General features: G+C 51.9%; 1 protein-coding gene across 3 annotated transcripts in view; it reads left to right on the top strand.

Annotated features, from left to right (window-relative positions):
* The first annotated feature begins 272 nt into the window (after nt 1-272).
* LOC134381315 (tyrosine-protein phosphatase non-receptor type substrate 1-like) overlaps nt 273-21,104 on the top strand; it is a 41,130-nt gene continuing 20,298 nt past the window's right edge. For 2 of the 3 annotated variants that reach the window (XM_063101449.1, XM_063101446.1), the window contains exons 1-3: nt 973-1,055; nt 1,559-1,646; nt 19,374-19,736. In XM_063101449.1, coding sequence (XP_062957519.1) covers nt 1,568-1,646; nt 19,374-19,736 — 442 coding nt within the window. In that variant the 5' untranslated portion in view covers nt 973-1,055; nt 1,559-1,567. Of the gene's footprint in view, nt 630-972; nt 1,056-1,558; nt 1,647-19,373; nt 19,737-21,104 lie in introns of those variants that run through there. The other variant, XM_063101447.1, reaches the window with a different exon arrangement.

Genomic DNA, 21,104 nt, shown 5'->3' with positions numbered 1-21,104 from the left:
CACACCCCTGCCTGGGCCTTCCCCACTCTGAGTCTGCCATCCAAGACAGGAAGGCACCTGGCCCGAGAGAGCCCACCTCCCTGGGAAGACCCCGCTCCTCCCCTCTCCTTTCCCTGCCAGGCCCCCTTCTCCCTGCGCCTCTTTTCCAGGCGGTACTGAAGTCCTTCCTACACACACGCTATTTTTGTACCATCACTCTCTCCTTCCTCTCCCCCTTCCCCCCACTTTCACTTACTTCCTGCTTTTCCTTTACCTTGGCCCAGCTCTGAAAACATCGGGCCCCCCTGGCCCACACTCACCCCCAACTGAGGCCTTCAGCTTTGGGACACAGGGTCAGGGTCACTCGGGGAGGGGCAAAAGGCAGACACCCCTGCCCCCCTCCCTCTACTTCCCCACTCCTTCGCCGCCTCCAGCGTCTCACCAGCTGGAAGCGCGGACTAACCGCGGCCGGAATCGAAGGCGAGGGGAGGTCGGCCGCAACTTCCCCAGTCCACCTTAAGAAGACGATGCAGCCAGCTCCGGCGCTGACCTTAGGAAAACAAGTTTGCGCAAAGTAGAGCGGGGACCCGGGCCTCTGGGCAGCCCCCGGCCGCGCCTCCAGTGCCTTCCAGCCCCCACGGGCGGCGCAGGTCCGAGGCTGGCAGGGAGTGGGAGGGGCAGAGGAGAGGGTGGCGGGCCGGGGCCGGGCTCGGGGCAGCCGCGCGGGCTTCTGAACGGGCACATTGTCGGAGCCGGCGGCTCGTCCAGTCCCGAGCCCGAGCGGAGGTGCCGGGGCGCCGGCGCGGGCTCGGGGCGCTACGCTGCCCTCCCCTCCCGGACGCGCAGCCCTCGCTCCCTCCCCCGGGGCGCGCTGCTGGCGGGCGCGCAGGCGGGCGCTCGCTCGCCGAGAAGGTGCCAGCGGGCCGGAGCCCTGCAACCTCCCCGGGCGGGAAGCAGGGAGGAGGGGAAGAGAAGGGGAGAGGGGGCCGGGCTGCCGGGAGGGCGGGGGCAGCGGCCCGGACTGCGGGCCCGGAGCAAGCCGAGGCGCCACGCCGCGAGGAGCCCGGGCGGGGCAGGTGGGCAGCGGCGGGGGCGGCTCGGTGCAGCCCGGCTCGGCCGCGCGGCCCCTCGCCCCTGCCCTCGCGGTCCTTCTCTCTCCCGCGCTGTCTGTCTCGATCTGCGCGCCGCCTCGCGCTCTCCCCCCTGCTCCCGCTCTCCCTCCCTCCCGCGCTCTCTCTCCCTCGCTCTCGCCTCTCTGTGTCTCTGGCTCTCTGCCCGGCTCCCTTGGGTCTGTTTCTCTCTCCTGCCGCCTCTTTCTGGCCGTCCCTGGCTTTATTTCTCGCGCGCTTGGGGTCTCTCCCCGTCTCTGTCTCTCGATCTCTCCCGGGGAGGGGGGGGGGCTCCGAAAATCGCGGCGGCGACGGCGGCTCCTAAGCCGCTCCAGGAGCCCGTTCCGGGGAAGGGAGGGGGGGAAGCCCGGCCCGGAGGGGGGAGGAGGGGGAGCCTTAGTCATTTACCCGCTCCAGCCTGCGCCCTCCCGAGCGCGCACTCACGGCCGCTCTGCCTCCTCGCTCCGCAGCCGCGGCCCATGGAGCCCGCCGGCCCGGCCCCCGGCCGCCTCGGGCCGCTACTCTGCCTGCTGCTCGCCGCGTCTTGCGCCTGGTCAGGTAAGAACCCCCTACCCCCCACTGCTGCCCTCCCCAAACTGCCGCTGGGAGCCACTGGGCTAATGTCGAACAGTCCTAGGGGAGAGATGCCTGTAACCAGTGTTACATGTGCAGAAACGGAGGCCCAGAGAGGGCCAGCCACTTGCTCAAGGTCACACAGCCAAGGATAGAATCCACGTCTCTTCCTATGATGGTCTGTTTCTGTGGACCCTGGTTGTGTGGCACTGTGCTGGACACCGGCCCGTAGCAGATGAGTTGGTTCACCCAGCCCCTGTGCAGTCTGACTGGCGAGGCAAGCCAACAGTGGCTTTCAGAGCAGGGCACCCTGGCTTCCCTAGAAGCTCTCTCCCTAGACTTATGCTTTCCACATGTTTGACTTCAGGGTCTGAGAGAGGGGGGTGGAGGCATAGGTCCTCCAGGTGCTGCCTGAAATGCAACATAAACAGGCTGTTGCAATTAGGGAAGAGAGAGCTCTCCCCCTGGTACGCAGAGTAAAACAGTGTTAGTGTGTGTTTGGGGGGAGAGAGGGGAAGGCAGGCGCGGTAACCCTGGGATGAGCTTCTGTGATCAACAGATCCTTATGTGAAAACGCAGTGGATTGTCCCTGTGGTTGCCAAAGCCTCTCGCAGGATGGTCTCGATCCCTGCTGCTCTCCCGACTCAGGCTCCCCACTTCCTTCTGCCATCCCCAGGCTTCCACGCAGCTCCCTGCCGTTCAGGTGCTCTGTGGGGCTGTTACCTGTGGCTCTGAGCATGTCTTTTTATTGGCCTACATCAAACACCTGGCTGTCGCCTCAGGCAGGCTCTGAAGGCTACAGTGTGTGTTCGCCAAGGGGTGAGGTCACCATTCAGGAGTGCTGTTCCTTAAAGGGATTTTGCAAAACCATGGGTCTCCTGGGAGGGCATGGGGGTAGGCAGAGAAATGACATTAAAGGAGTTGGGGGGGTAGAGAAGAATGGGGATCTTGTTATTTGGCCTCTTGGAGCTGTGCTGTGGGCAGAGAGGTCTCTGCATCTTCCGCCCTTGAGGAGGGAGGTAAAGATGAGCTCAGTATTCCCCATCCCCCGTTGCAATTGCCTAGAGACTGGTAACCATCTGATAGCAGTGAGGAAAGAGAAAGGGAGAACTAGCAAAGAGTGGGTGGAAGGAGAAGTGGGGGGTGGACAGCAGCTTTTCTCTGCCCTATAGTTTCCCCTGAACCCCAGGAATCCACATAGGCATCCCACTCACCCCACAGTCAGTTCTTCACACTTACACTTGGGTCCTTGCTGGGTGGAAAGAAGCACTAATTAATTTCCTGTCTCTCTGTCTCTCCGGTGAATGGCATCTCCGATCTGCTCCTTCCTGCCTCAGCCGGCCATTTGTATCCTGCAAAAGTCCTAGTTCTTACCCTGCCATCCTTCCTGGCCTGGAAATGCATGAGTGTCTTTCACAAGTACTTGATTTTCCTGAAGCAGGGAACTGGGCCCAAGTTAATTTCTAAATGTCTATTCCAGACCCTTCTCCAACCAGGAGCCTGTGGTTCAGTCCCTGGCAAATGAGCGGTGACGCTGATTAACAAGTGTTCAGATGGGCAGCCTGCCTTTTCTGAGGCACTGGCTGGGAACACCAACACCTTTCTTGTGAGCAAATCTCCCCCTTTTGCCTATAAAAACAATCTATAAAATGGTAAAGATTGGGCCATAAAACTTCCGTTCCAATCCATTCAGCATCAATAGCCTGAAAAAGTGGGAGCAGCAGAGGGGCCAAGATTAACTTTGAAATAAATAAATTTTAGGAGATAAGAATGAATTTCTTGGTTGGGGTTGTGGGGAAGGGATGGAGAGTGACCATCGGAGCTCAAGCCTCCCAGCATCCTTCACTCTGTTCCTCGGGGTCCTGGTCACACCCCGGGCCCAGGCATGGAATTCACCTGGTTTGGCTGAAGGATAGGGCTTCAGGCCCCTCCTTTTATTGCTCCAGTCATGGAATTTATGACAAAGCAGAAGAGAGACAGGATAGAAGGGCAGGAAGGTAGAAGGAGGAACTTGTCCAATTTTCTAAGAAAATGGATTTGTTCAAGTGAGAAACTCAAATGTCAGGCTTAGGAAGGCAGCTTTGGATTGAATGACTACTAGTGTCTCTGGCAGAACTGTCAGCCTGGGAGGTGTCATGTGATTGCCGTGGTTCCACATGATCACTATTGTGGGGGGGTCTGTTCATGTGAATTATCTTTGTTGGGGGAGACAGGGGAAGAAATTTTTAAAGATTGCTTTTAGCATAAATGCTGCCAAGGGGAAATTCTAAAAAGATGCCAGTGAAGTCACCACCCTGTGTTCTTGGAGCCAATGTGAAGCCTGTTTCCTGAAATAACTACACTGAGGGAGTCTCTGAGACTGGGAGAAGGGCAGAGGGCCAGGGCCTGAGGGTACCTGGGCAGCCTGGTTCTGTGGCACCAGAGCCTGACATTGAACCTGTGGGATGCTCATCGGTCCCCACCTAGGCCTTGAGACCTCTAGGTCACTTCCCGGGAACACCTCAGATGAACTCCCATTCCCTCCTTCTCTCTGGCCTGGGAGAGGCCAAGCCAAGTTGAGGTTTAGGCTTTGGGGGGCAGCTGAGCCCTCCAGGGAACTTCTGTCCCTTTGGTAGAGGGTGGCATGTTGGTGGTTCCTCTGGACTTTCCTAAGTGGTAAAGTAATCTCACTTCCTCTTTCATAAGAGAAAGGGGGAGGGAGGGTCTTTGCTCCCAACATGCACAGGCTGTTAGAAGGTCCTTTAAAGCTGGGTTATTCTCTGAGTACTTTCTGGCCATTAATCATTCCTCTGCCAACCCTGGAGGAGACTTGTGGTGTGATTCATTCCTTGACTTGCAGTCATTCAGCACGTATGAAGTGCTGATGGGAACCGTATATTGAGAGAAGGGAGTTCATTAAATAATTAACTGCGTTGTAGGCTGTTTGCTTTATCTGCGTGATCTCTTTCATCAACAAAGCACAAGTGGGCTCTTATCCCCATTTTGCAGATGAGGACAATCGAGTCCAAAACTGGGGAAGTAACTTGTCCCAGGTGTAAGTGAGAGGGGAGCCAGGATTTGAATGCAGGTTTTCTGGCTGAGTGGCTTCTGAGGGGAGAAGTTAAATGACTTAATCAGAATGATGTAGCCTGAACCTCAACTTGGTGGCAGTGAGAGGAGCACCCTCTAGGACAGAGGTTGTGGAAGAGTTCCTTCTCTGGTCAGGGGTTTTAGACTGAGTCACCAGTGTTTCTCTGGAAGCCTGCTGATGGTGGAAATGCTGACAGCCCCTTGGCCCTGACAAATGACAACACATAGGGAGTGATGTGGCTCCCGCAAGAGCCCTCCCATCTGGGCTGCCAAGCTCTGGAGCCCCCAGAGCTGGAATATTCCTCCCTGCATCTTCCTGGTGCCCTTTGCGACAGATGGAGAGGGGGTGTGCAAGAGGAAGGGAGTCTAAAAGTGTTGTATGATCCCACACACGCTCGCTCGCTGCTTCCAATGGCTCCGTGTGACAGGTTATTTTCTTATTTGTGGTCTTGGACTGATGGGAGCCCCCTCCACAACCCTCTTTTAAATGTGTTCAGATTTCTGGCCTGTCAACACAACCTAGATCATGTCACTCTCCAGCTCAAAACTGTTAAGTGGGTCCAAGTTTTCTTTAAAAAACAAAAAGCTGAGCTGGCCAGTTAGTTCAGTTGCTTAGAGCGTGGTGCTGATAACACCAATGTTGAGGGTTCGGATCCCCATACCGGCCAGTTGCCAAAAAAACCCAGAAACCAAAACAAAGCTGCAGCAGGGCCTGGGCTTCCTACTGACAGGCCTGATTTCTAGCCACGTGTTTTCCAACAAGCCTACCTGTTGAGATGCAGCAAGATAACCAGGCTTCCTCCCCACAGACCAAAGCTTCTCTGGCTACTCAAGCACATTAGCACCTCAAACACCCTGAGGAGTCCCACATTGTAGAATCCCAAGTTGGGCCATATTTATGCCAATGTTCCTGGAGCATATGAACAAGAAGCATTTGATTTGTAGAACATCCATTAACATAAGGCCTAACCCAGTTTGTTAATGCTCGTGTACAAATCCATGCTCTCAGCTAAACTCTCATCTCTGTACCTTTGCTCGTGCTGTTCCTACCATCAGAAATGCCCTTCCTTATACCTGTAGAAATGCATGTCTTCCTATGTTTGAATCCTTTTTATTCTTCAAGGTTTAACTTATGTGCCTCTTGCTCCAAGGGATTTCTTCCTCCTTGAACCCTTCCCCTCAGGATTTTATCTGCCCCCATCTGAGGCTACGTATAAGGGCACTTCAAAAAGTTTATGGAAAGATTCGTATTATCTTTTAGTTATATTTTTCCACGAACTTTTGGAAGTACCCTTGTGTTACTTCATCCTTGTTTTGTCCCCATACACAAGCATATTTAACTCTTCTACCTGCTTCTGCAGGCTTAGCGACTATTTAGCTTTACCATGTAGAGACACAACCCAGGCTAGTGCTAAGACAGTGCTAAGACCCCTGGTGTCAATCCCACCCTTACTACCTACTTGGACAATTTCACTGAACTTCTCTGTCTCAGTGTCCTCTATAACAACTCCATTTCAAGGATTAAGCCAATTAATGCATATATAATACTTGAAGCCATGCCTAGTATGTAGTAAGCACTCAATACATACTAGCCAGTGTTGTAATCATCGTTGTTTTATTCTGTTTTGATTTCCTCATCTGTAAAATTGGAATTGACTTTTGCAAAGCATGGGGCATAGCTTTTTGCACATAGTGGGTTCTCAAATAAACAACAAAAGCTGTTAAGTAAATGAATGTCATTCAGCTTGATGTTTTTCCCTGTAGCTTTTATGCTGTTGGGGAATGGACAAGTTGCGTGGACACCCGAGCTAGTGTGATTAATTGCCTGTTACTGGAACTGAGTGCTGTGGGCACAGCCTGCCTCTAGATGTCTGTCTGGATCCACAGGTCTGGAATTTTTGATTCCCAAACCTGTAAAACTGGAGGGGGCCTGAGAGGGCCCTCTGTCGTCCCATCCAGCATGTCATTGTGCAGCCAGGAGAGAGAAAGGGACTGGCTGAACAAGGCCTGGGTGAGATGCCAAGCCTCCTGTGGTCCGGGCCAAGGCTTTTTAAAACTGGGCTGTGCTGGAAGTTTCCGCTGTTAAAGCCAGAAATCTGACAGGCCTGAATTCCATGGGAAAATACTAAAGTAATAATAGGAACCATCTGAGTTCTCCACTTACTGGGCTCAGCACTTAGTGTGTGGGATCCCAGTGGTACTCACAGATGCCCTGGGTGGTGTGCACCATTATCACAGCTCCATTTGACCAGGGAGGAAACTGAGGCTCAGAGAAGTGAAGCACCTTGCTCAAGGTGACACAGTAAGAGTCAGAGTTGGATGACCACCCAGATCAGCCTAATTGCAGAGGCTATGGTGTTAACTATCACACCAGTCCTTAGATATCACTTGGCCTTGCTTGACAGGTAGGGAAACTGAGGCCCAGGGGTGCTGGCATCCTCCTCTCTTGGAGCTCTTCTCATATTTCTGTCAATTGTGTACGCTCCAGGAGGTGGGGGCAGCAGGTCTGCTCAAGATGTTCTTCTGTCTCCATACTGGAGAAGGATGTGTCTATTTTCACAGCTGAAGCTGCTTTCCTGTTAACTTTGGGCGTTCCTGGGACCAATCTTCTGATGGGGCCCTCTGTAAGACGGATTTTCCCTGCCAGGTGTCTTGCCAGGCCCTCTGCCCAGGGAGATGCAAAGCAGCTGAAGTGGAAGTTGGAAATGATACAGAATTGCTTCTTTGTGTCTGTAAGATTTCCTGGCACATCCATTTGGGGGCGCAGAGTTGTTAGATGGCTCCAGATTAGCGCCAGGAGCCGGAGGAGATCAGGTGCTCAGATCAGGAAGGACACTGGAAGCCAGGAGTGAGCCCAGCCAGGAGGGACGGCTGGCATGAGTGAGTGGCAATGCGAGGGCCATATCCCTAACCCATTCTTCAAGCCCTTGGCGGTGTCCTTCAGACATGGAAGCCCATGGCGGAAGGAAATACTCCGTGTCCTGTGTGCTTGGCACAAGCTGAGCCTTGAACACAAGTTATCTCTTTCTTTTTTTATTTCAGTAAATTTCAAACATATGCATAATAAGAAGGAACAAACTCCAGCTTCGACACTGATCAGCTCTGCACCATTCTCATTTCACCTGCTGCTCACTTTGCTGGGGGAGGGGTTTGAGGGGGAGATTGCAGAGTGAATGTTAGACAGAAGGTATCATTTCACCCATCAATACACTGATGTGCATGCCTTTATGTGCACTATTGTCTGATCCTCACAATGAGCCAAAAGGCATGGAGTCCTTATCCCCATTTTAAGATGAGGAAACCGAGATTCCTCAAGGCCAACTTGGGCTCTTCCCAAGGCCACAAAGCTAGTGAGAGTTAAAGCCAGGATCTAAGCCTCAGTTTACTCTTACCTACTTTGCTGTCCTTAGTCGGGTTACTTTTGTTATAAATATTCATTCAACAACTATTTTTGAGCATCTGTTGTGTACCAGGGTGGCTCTGGATGCTTGGGGATATAACATGAACAAAACAAATAGAAACTCCTGTATTTATGGAGTTGACATTCTACTGAGGAAGAAAAAACAAACCCAAGTAAGCAAATTACGTCAGGTGGAGGCAAGTGTCAGGAGGAAGACTTATCCAGGGCGAGGGAATAGAGAGGGTTGGGTGGGGACAGAGGGATGGCCTCTGTGAGGAGCAGAGGCCTGAATGAAACTGAGGGAGCAGCCATGGGAATATCAGAGGAAGAGGCATCCATGCAGCAGGAAGAGTCAGTGCAAAGGCCCTGAGGCTGGAATGAGCTCGCCCTGTTCCAGGAATAGCAAGGAGGCCAATGTGGCTGGAGTGAAAGGAGGCAGGAGTGAGGGGCGTTAGTGGAGGTCAGGGCCCGACCAACTAGGACCTGGGCCATTGAGCGTGTCAGACCATGAGACAGGGTAATTACGTATTATCTCACTTCATTCCCCTTATCTTCTCTCATTCTGTGAGATGGCAACTATTATACTCACTGGACACATGAAGAAACAGAAACTCAGAGAGGCAAAGTGACTTGCCCAAGGTCACACAGCTTTTAAGTGCAGAGCTAGGATGTGAGCCCAGGCCCTAAATGCTGCAGTCTCCCCACTACTGCTTTCCCATGCCCACCCTCACCCCCTTCAGTCTCTTCACTCATAGCAGCTGGGGTGAACCAAGTCATCTCTGGTCCTGCTCCAAACCCTTCAGTGGTTCCCTGTGCCCCCTTAGAATAAAATCTGAGTTCTTACCATGTGGCATTTTCTGGACCATGCCTCTTTCTCTGACCTCATCTCTCACCCTCTCCCCTTCCTCTGCAGGGTGGCCTCCTTTCTGGCCCTCGTGTGCACCAGCTGCTGTCCCACCTCAGGGCCTTTGCCCTTGCTCCCTTCTCCTGCCGGAACACCTTCCCTGGCCTTGCTTCTCTCAGGTTTCAACTGCCATCTCACCTCCTCAGATGCCTTTCCAGCCACTCCTTGTGATTCTCCATCACTGCAACATTTGTTTCCTAGCACTCCTAGACATTTCTATATTTATTTGTTTATTATTTCATCCCTATCTCCCCAACTAGGACATAAGCTACGTGAGAGTAGGGACTGTGTATAATTTATTCACTGTGGGGCTTCCCAGGACCCTAGCACAGGGCCTGGCACATAGTAGGTGGCTTCATACATATTGGTTGAATGGTGGAACAAGGTGGATGCTAAAATCCCCTTTTTAAAGAGAAGGCCCAGAGCCATGAGCTTGTACAGGCAGTAACCCTGGTCTGAAAGCAGAGCCTCTACCCTGACTACAACACAGTCCCACCTCTGGCTGGGGCCAGGACTATACCACAAATCCCTGCCCATCATGCTAAAATATCAGGAAGCCAAAAATATCAGTGCCAGGTGGGGTGGGGGGAGATGTCCAACAAATTCTAGAATTTGTACTTAAAATTCCAGCTATACAAGACCATTTGCCCCACTTTAGACCCCATGGTGAATGAGCAGACATAGTGCTACTGTCTTGGCCAGGGTTTGGTTCGGACAGCCCAACTTGGGATCAGCCCCCCACCTCCCCCCCCAGAGTGTCATCATTGCACAAGGAGGTCTGGTGTGGAGGATTAGGGTGAATGGAGGTGGAGTCAGAGCACTCGGCAGCCCCATGACCTTGCCCAAATGGTTGGACCTCCCTGAGCCTCTGTCTGTGCCTATGAGATGGTGATGTCAGTCCTGTCTTGCTGGGTCCCTGAGGAGGTTCAGTGAGGCCCATCATGCTCCAGGCAGTGTTGGTGCTCATTAGCTGTCATTTCTATTTCTGTTGTTACTGTGTCGTCATCATTTTACGGTTTGCTGCTCGAAAGAGCAGGTGGAATCCCTGTTCCATCATTTACCAGCAGGGAGACCTGAAACTCACAACTCTGCCCCCTCAACCTCAGTTTCCCCTTCTGTGAAGTGAGGCTTGGCTTGGTTGCTTATCTGCAGGTCCCTTCCAGCTTTGAATCTCCAGCCCAGGTGCCGACCTTGCCATTTGTCTACATGGTTCCCCAGACTCCCTCTCTCTGCAGGGGAGGCAATGGAAAGAGCACCTGTTTGGGGCACATTCTTGGGTTCAAATCCAGCATGTGCCACTGGCTGTGTACTCTGGAGCATGTGTCTTTCCTGCTCTGGGCCTCAGTCTCCCCATCTGCGAAATGAAAACACTACCACCGTTTCTTCCGTACAGGAACTGTGGAGGGTTAAGGGAACTAAGCACCATGGAAAGTGCTTTTGCAAGCTGCAAAAAGCTCTATAAAAGGGATCAGTGAATAGTGTCAGTTTGGGCAAAAATTTCGTCCAGAGACTATCTGCTGTCGGCAGCAGAGTGTGCTGAAACCTTGGCAAATGTTGTTTAATAAATGCGTGTCACTTTTAAGGGGGCCTTTATCTCGACTGGGAAAATGTGTGCGCGTCCTTGGCAACCTGAGAATCCAGAAGCCTGAGCTGAAGGGGACCCCGTCTTAGGGAGAAGTGATCGCACTTAGTGGTTACAGGCTCCAGCATTGAATCCCGCCTCTGCCACTTACCTGCCTCTCTGGTCTCAGCTTCCTCATCTGCAGGATGGTGACAATAGCGCTCGCCTCGTGGGACTGTCATGAGAGTTAAATGAGGGTATCTTGTTTTCTGGCCTAACCCATATGTTGCACCTATGGCAGCATGACCATCAGCACCTGGAGGAACAGTTGGGGCCTGGAGGTTGGGAGGGCACCACCTGCATTCTCAGCCTCTCCCGGCCTCCCTTCCAGGCCTCAGTTTCCTCCTCTGCAAAATGGAGGTGTGAAGAAGGTCTTTAGGGTGTCAGGGCACGGAGCCCAGTGGATGGTGGGTGTTATGTCACTGCATGTTCTCCTGGCCTCTGCAGCTCCCCGAGGCCTGTTGAGTACGAAGGCTATTCACAGCGCACACTTGCAGTTCTTTCCCTTTCACTCTGTGACCAGGGTCACACCGCAGGCATGGCTTCCTCGCCACCAGGTTCCACTTCAACTCTGCAAACGCTCACCAGGGCCTCTGGCTCTCCCAGCCTCCCAGGAAGTGCTCAGCCTGCTCACAGGCTCTGCTCAGGAGTGGTCTCAAGGGTACCTTGAGGGAGAGCAGGTTCTTCCTCCGAGAGAATCCTGAGCCTCTTGGGCTTGAGGACGTGGTCATCTGTCACCCCTTTACTCCATCTGTGAATACCCAGCTACGTGGGAGCAGCTGCCCTGTGTTGATGACTCGCTGTCTGCCAGGCGCAGTGCTAAGCTCTCTACACACATTAGCCCATTTCATCCTCAGAACAACCATAGTGGTGTTGTCATCGTCGTCATCGTCGTCATCATTCCTCTGGTTCCTACAGATGAGGAACCAGAGCTCCAGAGGGGTTAAGACATTTCCTGGGGCCCCATAGATAGCAGAGTTGAATCCAAACCAAAACATGCCTTCAACAAGTGCCAGGTACTGAGCAAAGCACAGTGAACAAAACTAAGTCCCTGCTGTCAAAGGAGTTATAAGCAAGTCTAGGGTAGGAAGATGGATCCTAAAAATATTAATAAGTTATGTAATAATAAGTTGTGTAATATGTTATGGGGTGGGCGATATGTAGAAAAATAAAGCAGAGCAAGAGGCATCGAGGGGGTAGGTTTTAACAGGGTGGCCAGGGAAGGCCTCTCGGATAGACAAAGGAGCCAGACGTGTCGATGTCCAGGGGATGAGAGCGCCTGGCAGAGGCGATGGCGATGGCAGAGGCCCTGTGGTGAGTGGAGATCTGGCATGATTAAGGAACAGCAGGGCCAGAGGACCCTGGGGCCACCACAAAGATTCCAGGTTTCACTCTGAGTGTGGTGGGGACCGGAGAGTTTTGAACAAAGGAGGGATGTCACTGACTTAGTGTAGAGGCGGGGGAACAGGGATTGTAGAGACGTGATGTGGAGGCTGGGAGGCCAGCGTGGAAGCTGCGATATGGATCCAGGTGCGGACGGCGGTGCAGTGGAGGTGCTGAGAGGAGGTCAGAGTCTGGCCGTATGTGGGAAGTTGAGCTACTGGGATCCACTGGTAGATGGGTTGGACATGGGAGAAAGGAGTTCTCAGTCTAGCTCCTCTAACCACTGAGCATCTGACCTTAGGGAGGCTTGTATCCCATTTACAGGTGAGGAAATGAGGCTTAGAGAGAAGCAACTTTGCCAAGTCACTCCTCCAGGGATGAGACATACAGGTCTTGCGGCCCCAGAATCCGAGCTTGGGACTATCTTGGCACCTGAGAAGTTGACCTGTTACATGGAAGGGGCTACCAGGGTCTGCCCTTTCCCTGCAAGGATGGGACACAGTGCTCAGTTCTGAGTTGCCCAGAGTGGGGGTGAAGGAGAGAGTACCCTGAGCCCGCCAGGCCCAGCTCCACCTTAATTACCAGGCCACATGCATCCCCATTTGTGCTGGCTTCAGTGCAGGTGGTAGTTTCTACTGCAGCAGCTGGGTCGTGTCTGCCCAAGGGGTTTACCCAGTGGTACCAGCATAATGCTCCTAGTGATGGCCCACTCTTAAACAGGCAACTGAAGCCATCCTTCGGCATGCTCAGTTGGGCCAGGCTCAGACTAGCCCCATCCCAGCTTGCTTACAGCCAGTGAGCTCATCCCAAGGACTCTTCCCTGGTCCCTAGATTGTGCAGGGCCCTTGTCCCACCTCTGCATCTTTAGTCATGTGGTTCCTTCCTCCTGGAATGCATTCCTTCACCCTAACCTCCATCAGCCTTTAAGACCAGGCTTAAGGGCCACCACCTTGAGGAAGTCTTCTCAGATCCCATCTTCTTCCAAGATCCTGTCCCCAAGCCTGCTCTTGTGACACTGACCACCCTGTGCGTGGTTGTTACTCGTGTTCAGGATGGTCCCACAGACTAAGATATTCTCAAGGGCAGAGGCCCAGATCTCTGTAAATCCTGTGGCATCTAGGACAGGGCCTGGCTGCAGAGGAAAATCATAGCCTAGCTATGGCTCTCTGAGCCCTGGTACACCTGAGTCAGAGTCCCGGGCTCCTGGATGGGGACTGCACAGTCCACGCAGTTGTCCACTGGTGCAGCCCCTGCGTGATTCCAACCCTTGATGCTGTCTGCCTGCCTGCCTAGGTCGTGAGCTCCAGCAGGGCAGTTCTGGGTTGGCCCGATCACTGCTGTGCCCTGTGGCTAGCACGTAGTACGTAGGTGATCCCGAGAGATTAGAGGCTTCCGTCAAGGGCAGGACTCTGGGCCAGGTGCTGCACAGGACCTTGCCCACCGGAGCCAATGATAAACATAAGGGAAGCGTCTCTCTGGCCCCTCTTTCTTCTCTCACCACCCTTGTGCTTGGAAACTCGTGTAGCAAACTCATCTGTGCCAGCCATGCACAAACACAGGTGCACAGACACACTAGGTGCACACAAACGGGTCACCCTGCATACCTCCCTGTTCTTATAGCAGTGCACACACACACACTCTCGCATTCACCTGTATACCCACTCTATTGCACATGTGCCCACCTGCACACACCCTCACACGCACACACGTGTACACGCCACACTCACGTGCATGCCACTCTTACAGTCGCCCTCCCACACATGCTCACACCCTCCCAGACATCTGTCCACACTCGCATACATCCAGGCAACCCAAGATTCAGACGCTCGTCTGCACAGTCCAAACCCCCCACATCCCTGTTCCCTAGCCTCTGACGTGTTCCTGCACACACACATCATCTCTTTCACATGCTCGTGTGCACTCACACCCTTGAGCCCACCCATGTGTCCTTGTGTGCAGATGCTTGTGCTCTGCACTACGTCCTGTGTGTGCACTCCTTCTCCACACTCTAGCACACTCATGTTCTTTTGCACACTCCTGCACTATATACTCTCACACAGCCATTAAATCACAACCCAGAAGGTACCAGAGGTGGCAACTGATGGGATGCTACTGTGTGTAGGGGACGATAAACCGCAGACCCCCAAAGGATGGCAAATAATGATTGGGTCAGGGAAGGAGGCTGCTGAGCTGCCCCTGCTCCCTGCTGTGGAAGCCAGGGTGTCACTCAAGGCACCTTGGGATGCTGGGCCCCGGGCACTGCCAGAGCTCTGCCATAGCCTCTGGGCCCCAGGGCTCTGAGTTTGTGGGACCAGAGGGGTGGCCTCCAGCCCATCCCTGTGGCTCCCACTCCGGTGGCTCACTGTTTCCGGGGACAGGCAAGCTCCCTTGCATGTGGCAGTGAGCACCTGCCTGGATAAGGCTGGCTCTTGGAAAGTGTACGTGTCAGCCTCGTTCTTTCCACCCAGATGAGGCAGGCTTCTGGAAGGATCACAGCCAGAGTGCACGGTGGCCCTGCCTCCCTCCTGACGAGCTTTGGTTCTAAGTTGATTTGTTTTTTTCATTTGAAAAAGCATCCATGCTATTTCTTTTACTTCTTATGAAAATTGTTTTCATCTCTTCTTAATCTCAAAAGCCACATGTGACCATTATTAAAAAAACCAAATATATTTTTCTAAGCCTCGTGGTCAGTTCTCAGCCCCATCTTACTGCATCTCTCGGTGGCATATGACACAGGTGGCCACACCCTCATTTTCCGATTTGAGGAAGAAAAAGGAGACAGGGTGGTGGGGGCAGCCAGTCACAGGGAGAGGGTGGGGGATGGGGTTAGAGACACCAGCAGGAGCCGCTTGTCTAAGGGGTTTGGGTTCATCTCAAATGCAATCATTTGAGTGATTTCTTCAGTCTGTCTTCACCACTAGTGTGCAGGCTCTATGAGGCCAGGGATACAGTTGTTCTGCAGCCCTTAGCTCAGGGCCTCTCACACAGTAGGATCCAGTCACCTGTCACTGCCAGCCCTGTGCTGTGGGCTACCCACGTCTTGTGGACACTAGATCCTCTCACAGCAAACACACAGGGCAGTGACAACCCACTGTGCTGACTTCTCCCCTTGGAAAACTTATTCACATGTTTTATTTCATTACTTTTATTTTTTTCCAAAAGCTATTGTTCACTGCAAAATAAAAAAAGACTTGAATATATTCAATATAAAATTTACTATAGAGTAAAAAGAAAATGTGCCCACCCATCTCACCCCAATCTCATTTTCCAGATGTAACACATCACAACATTGTGGTGTTTAGCTTATCATTCTAGACCTTTTCTCTAGACACACAATTGGTCAGTCGATCAGCAAAAATTTATTGAGCATCTGCTCTGTGCCAAGCATAGTATCAGTGAACAAAACAGACAAATCTATAGAGGGGAGGTTTATTCAAACAATAAATACATATGTAACATATATACAAGTATTATATGTATAGATTTTTTTAAAAGAATGAGATGCTATAAATATTCTTTAATGTTCATCCAGTTTAGAAAATCTAAAAAATAACCCAAAGTAGAAGGAGAAAAAAGAGAAAAACCCCATCGGTTTTAGATTCATGATCCAAAGAGAGTTGTATTTTATAGCTCTGTATAGTACCTTGCAGTTTTCTATCAATAGTTTTATTTTACAAAGTCACGATCATACCAAAAGTACAGTTTTCCTTCATCTTTTTTCTTGCACAAGAAATGCAAACAGAAAACCTAAACAAAAGCAAAATCCCATGTAAATCTACCACTCAAAATTAATCACTGCTAATCCGTAATATTTTTTTTTTTTCAAAACTAGAGGTTTGGGATCACACTGAATATATCACTCATTAATGTATCGTATTTCCATTGTCATCCTACACTGTTATTTTCATGGCCGTAGACTTGGCCATCAAGTGGATTCGCCATAATGGAATCAACCAGTCTCCTTTTCTTGGATATTAAGATATTTCCAATTTCTGATTTTTATAAGAATACTTAACATGAATGAAGTAAAATGTTTGCACATTCTCTTAGTTATCTAAAGGAGTGATTTTACATTGTTTTTGTTCATTTTAACTACATCAAAATGTTGATTGCATTTATCTTTGGTGTTATATGAGATTATTACTTTGTTTTTATACTTCTCTGTATTCTCTAAGTGCTTTGCAATGAACAGGTTTTATTTGCATAATCACAATATTATTTAAAACTATGCCATGAAAAATTTTCATATTACCACAGTTTTCATGGTAATGGCTTTCTGTGGTCTATAATTCCAGCTTGGGGATAGGCCATAATTCACTTAACCATCCCCTGTCATTGGCCATTTGGGGTATTTTTTCCAGCTTTTCCAAGATCGTTATGCAGGAAACCCACTCCGTATCTGGGCTGTGTCCTCGTGGAATAGCCCAGCAAGTCCAGTGAACAGATTTCACACCTTTGGCCCATCCTGCCCAGTTGCTTTCCCAAAAGGACATTACAATTTCCACTCCCACCAGCGGCGTGTGGGAATGCCTGCCCCACCGCCCTCCTCTCCCAGAGACAGCTCAGGCCACGGGACAGTGGCTCTCTCTGCCAGAAAGGCAGGAGAGAGCAGGAAATGGTTTTGTTGGCAATGCCAGCGTGATGACCCATGCCCAGAACCTCAGGACTGATTTTTAACAAGCCGGATTCCCAGAACAGAACCTGCAGAGAGAGAAAAGAATGCGAGCAAGAGAAAAACTCCCTGCTGGAAAAAAACACACATACACAGATTAAAATAATATTTGGCACTTACGTCGCACTTTTAAAATTCTTCAAACGCTTTATAAACACTAGCTTATTAATTAAGCCACCTAAATCTGGCAGCAGTTGGAGGAGAGCACTTGAGAGGAGCTAAAAAAAAAAAAAAAAAAAAAAAGGCAGGGAGAACCAGCCCTGCACAACTCCAGATTTTATTATCGCCTGCCCAGGTGTGATGACAGACCACCGGCTGCACCACGAGAATAGCCCTGCTCCACCATGCCGTCCGCCTGGCTCCACAGCCGCTCCTGTGCCGGCCTATAGCTCACTAACTTGCTGACTCACAGCCCCGTGTGGTGTTATTGATAAAGATAATAATAACTGCAAGCCAGCTCAATCCCGGGCTCCAGGCCCATACCGTCTCCTGCAGGTGTAGATGCGAGCTCCATTTAACAAATGAAGAAAGAGGCTTAGGAGATCTGCAGGGTCATGGAGCAAATCCCTCCTTCATTCATTCATTAATGTATTCATTCGGCACATTTATTGAGGACCTAGTATGTGGCAGACACTGCAGGAGGTTGGACATAGTCCCTGTGGGGGGAATAGGACAATCCAGAGAAAAACAAATCTATAAATAATATAGCTGGTGATAATAATGGGACCAGGAACTAATGGGACCAGCACCTATGCAGCAGGCAGTGATGTGAGACTATGTCACTGTCCTCATGACTGTGCTGGGGTGGATGCTGGTACCCCTCTTATGGAAGGTAGAATGGGGGCCCAGGGAGGGCCCTGCTGGCCCCAGCCCCTGTGCTTCCTCCAGTCCACATTTCCAGTTCACCCAGTCTCCCGTGCTGACATGCAGACCACTGGGAATGTTCCTGGCTCAGTGCTGTTGGCGTTGCTGCGGGTGCTGCCTCTGGTGTCCCTGGGTGCCTGCTGGCCTCCATGCGCCTCTCACATACCTCTCACATCAGCTCTGCCCCTCTGGCCGAGCACCTGCTCTCTGCAGGCTTTGGGCTCTTCCCCTGTACCATGAGGATGGGGCCACGCTCAGGCTGGTGCTCTGAAACTCTGCTCACCTGCCCCCACCATGAGAATGGGGCCCCAAGGGTGACCCCTGGCCAGGAGTCAGAGCTGGGTGTGGCTGGAAAACAGGGAAAGAGGCAGGACAGTGGGAAGATGGATGAGAGGCCAGTTCTGAGGCCCTAGCTTGCCCACAGTGAGTGCAGACTGGGGTCCGTGGGCCTCTCTTCCCCCATCCTTTCTTTTTCCTTCTCCCCCGTACCTCCACTTTGTTCAGAATCGGGCCCTGGCTGTGCCTCACTCTGGGCTGTTCTCACTCGCTCCCGAGCATCTGCGGCACATCTCATGGCAACCTCATCCTGCCCGTCATCCTCCTGGCTGCGTCCTCCCTCCACCCCCCAATCTCTCTACCTGGGGTCTGTGTCTCACATGCCCCAGTGGTCTCCAGTTTGGAGCTAGGGCCCCTCCTCACAGCCCACCTCTCAGACTCCTTCCTTCTCAGCCTGGGAGCCCTTGAGGCCTGGACCCAGACCCACTCCCGAGAGTCCCCAGCATCCAGCCCTGGGCCTGGCCTGCAGGGGCATCAGCAGGGTTTGATGAGAGTAAAGTTGGAGCAGCAGCCCCCTCCCCATTTATTCATTGTTTAATCACAATAGTTTACCCTGTGCCCTGCTGATGCTAAGTGACTTCTCTGTGTGATCTTTTCTTTTTTAAGAACAAGGCAGAGGGCTAGGGGGTGTTCTACCCATCTTGTAGATAAGGAAACTAAAACTCAAAACCAATGGCTAAACTAGGCTCACACGTAAATAAGGGATGAGCCAGGTTTTAAACCAGGTCTGATGACTCCAAAGACCAGACTTTTGACACTGTCCCTTGTTTGGTTCTATGAGAGATCCATCGAGATGGGGTTATAGTAACTATTTTACAGATGAGGAAACCAAGGCTGAGAGCAGTAAGGGACCTGCCTAAACTAAGGTCAGCACTCACATTCCTGTGGCACTTGCCAGTTGTCAAGCACACTGGCATGAGTCCCTGTTGGATCCTCTCAGTCACCGGAGTCATGGCCCAGGTCACTCAGCTGTAAACCACTGAACAAGGACTCAAACCTGTGTTCTCCTACTTCACTACTATCCAAACTGCTGGATCCTGGGCCAGGCTGGAAGGAGAATCTACCACTTTGTAGAGCCCTGTGCGCATCATGATGCCTCCTACCTCTGAGCTTTGCCCAGGTTGTTCCCTCTCTCAGGAACACCAGGCTCACTTCTTCCTGGTAAATTCAGATTTGAATTCCAGAGCTCAGCTCAGACACGACTCCTCCAGAGAGACATTGGGTACTCAAACCTGTACTCTGCCATGTCACTTAGCCTTCTGTGCCTCAGTTTCCTCATTTGTAATAGAGTCTCATGTTGCAGGCGTGCTGTGCAGGTTAAATGTGATGACACATGCAATGTGCTGAGCTCCAGGCCTGCTCACGGTGCACACTCAGACAGTGAAAGTCACTGTTGATAAGCACTTGGGAAAACACAGGATCCTGGGAGTATGGATGACTGACCGCTTTTTGTTTCCCTCCAGGAGCATCAGGAGAGGAGGAGCTGCGGGTGACTCAGCCTGAGCCATCAGTGTCGGTCGCGGCTGGAGAGGCGGCCACTCTGCGCTGCACCGTGACCTCCCTGCTCCCCGTGGGGCCCATCCTGTGGTTCAGGGGGGAAGGGCCAGGCCGGGAGCTGATCTTCAGTTTCAAAGATGGACAAGAAGTCCACTTCCCCCGGGTAACGCGTATTGGAAGCACCACAGAGAGAGACAACAGGGACTTTTCCATCCTCATCAGAAACGTCACCACAGCAGACGCCGGCACTTACTACTGTGTCAAGTTCCGGAAAGGGACTCCTGATGTGGAGTTTAAGTCTGGGACAGGCACCGAGCTGTCCGTGCGTGGTGAGTACGGCGTGGGCCTCCTTTGTCCCCTGGTGTGTGACAGCAAGACAGTAGTGACGCCCTCTTCTCTGTGAGCATCGAGTAGGAAACAGGTCCGGTGGGTGCTCGTTTCCATGATCCGAGTCTACAGACCAGGGATAGCGGCCTGGAGAGGCCACGCTGTTTGTCAGAGCCCCAGGTGGTAAAGGGGACATCTGCACCCCTGGTCCGCCTGCTCCACAGCCATTGCCTTTTCCAGCCTGGCCCAGCCCCTTGGCTGCACAGATGAAGGAGGGGGCAGTGAGTGACCTGCCCAGTCCCAGGTGACCCCTGCCCCGTTGCCTCCACGCAGCACTTCCCCTCAGGGCAGCCGAGTCTTCTCTTTCCTCAGAAACTCTGAGAATCTTCTGTGAGCCAGGCTGTGCTGTGGATGCTGTGGAAACAACGAGAACGGATGGGCAAACTTTCCCCCACCAGCTGACGTTCTCTTCCCTTCCAGGGAGGAGAAATCCATCCAGGGCAGGGAGGTGGATGTGTTTTCTTTATTACATCTTTAGAAACCCCACACTGAGCAGATTCCTCAGAGGCTCAGATTCACTGTTTCATCTGCTGGTCCTGGTGGAGGAGATGCCCAGGGCTTGGTGTTTGCTCTGGGTCTGTCTGAAAACCCTGTTGCTATTCAGGGGCCAACTCACACAGTCACCGAGGCTCTGAGCAGAGCTGGGCCATCCCACAATGTGCCTCACCCAAGGCAGGAGGTCCCCCATGTGGGTGACTTAGGGGTTCCTCAGTTGAGGCAGCCAAGATGCTCACTTTAGGTTTCCTGCCAGAGGCCCAGGATCCTCTAACTCCTGAATCCAGAAATGTCAGCACAGGAAAGACCTATAGACCATCCAGCCCCATCCCCTATTTACAGATGGGGAGTCTGAGGCCCAGAGGTGACAAGGATCTTACCCAGGGTCATGTGGCCAGTTAGCGGCGGGATCAGGACCAGACCCAGACCTGACTCCAGGCAGGCTCCTTCCTGCCCCAACATTAGACACTCTCCATAGAAGAGCCTGGTGCATAGCAGGCATTGAAAAAAAGCTCCTTAAACCAAATCACTGAGCAGGGGCCAACATTTCATCAGTTTCCCAAAGGTTCAAATGCCCTTTGCAATCAGACCTTGCAGCCAGTTGGTGATTAGAAAACCTCTCCAAACTTAAGTCCTATCATTCCATATGGAGATTCCACATCAGTACAAAGAGAGCTGCTGTATTATTTAAGAGCTGCATAATTCTCCACCACATGGAAATACCATCATTTATATTATAGCTTCCTGTTGATAGACATTTAAGTTGTTCCCAACCTTGGGCTGTGGACACAGTGCTGCAGGGGACAGGTGGTGAT

This window comes from Cynocephalus volans, chromosome 1 (assembly GCF_027409185.1).
Source record: "Cynocephalus volans isolate mCynVol1 chromosome 1, mCynVol1.pri, whole genome shotgun sequence".
Lineage (NCBI taxonomy): Eukaryota > Metazoa > Chordata > Mammalia > Dermoptera > Cynocephalidae > Cynocephalus > Cynocephalus volans.
This window is presented reverse-complemented; position numbering and strand designations above follow the sequence as displayed.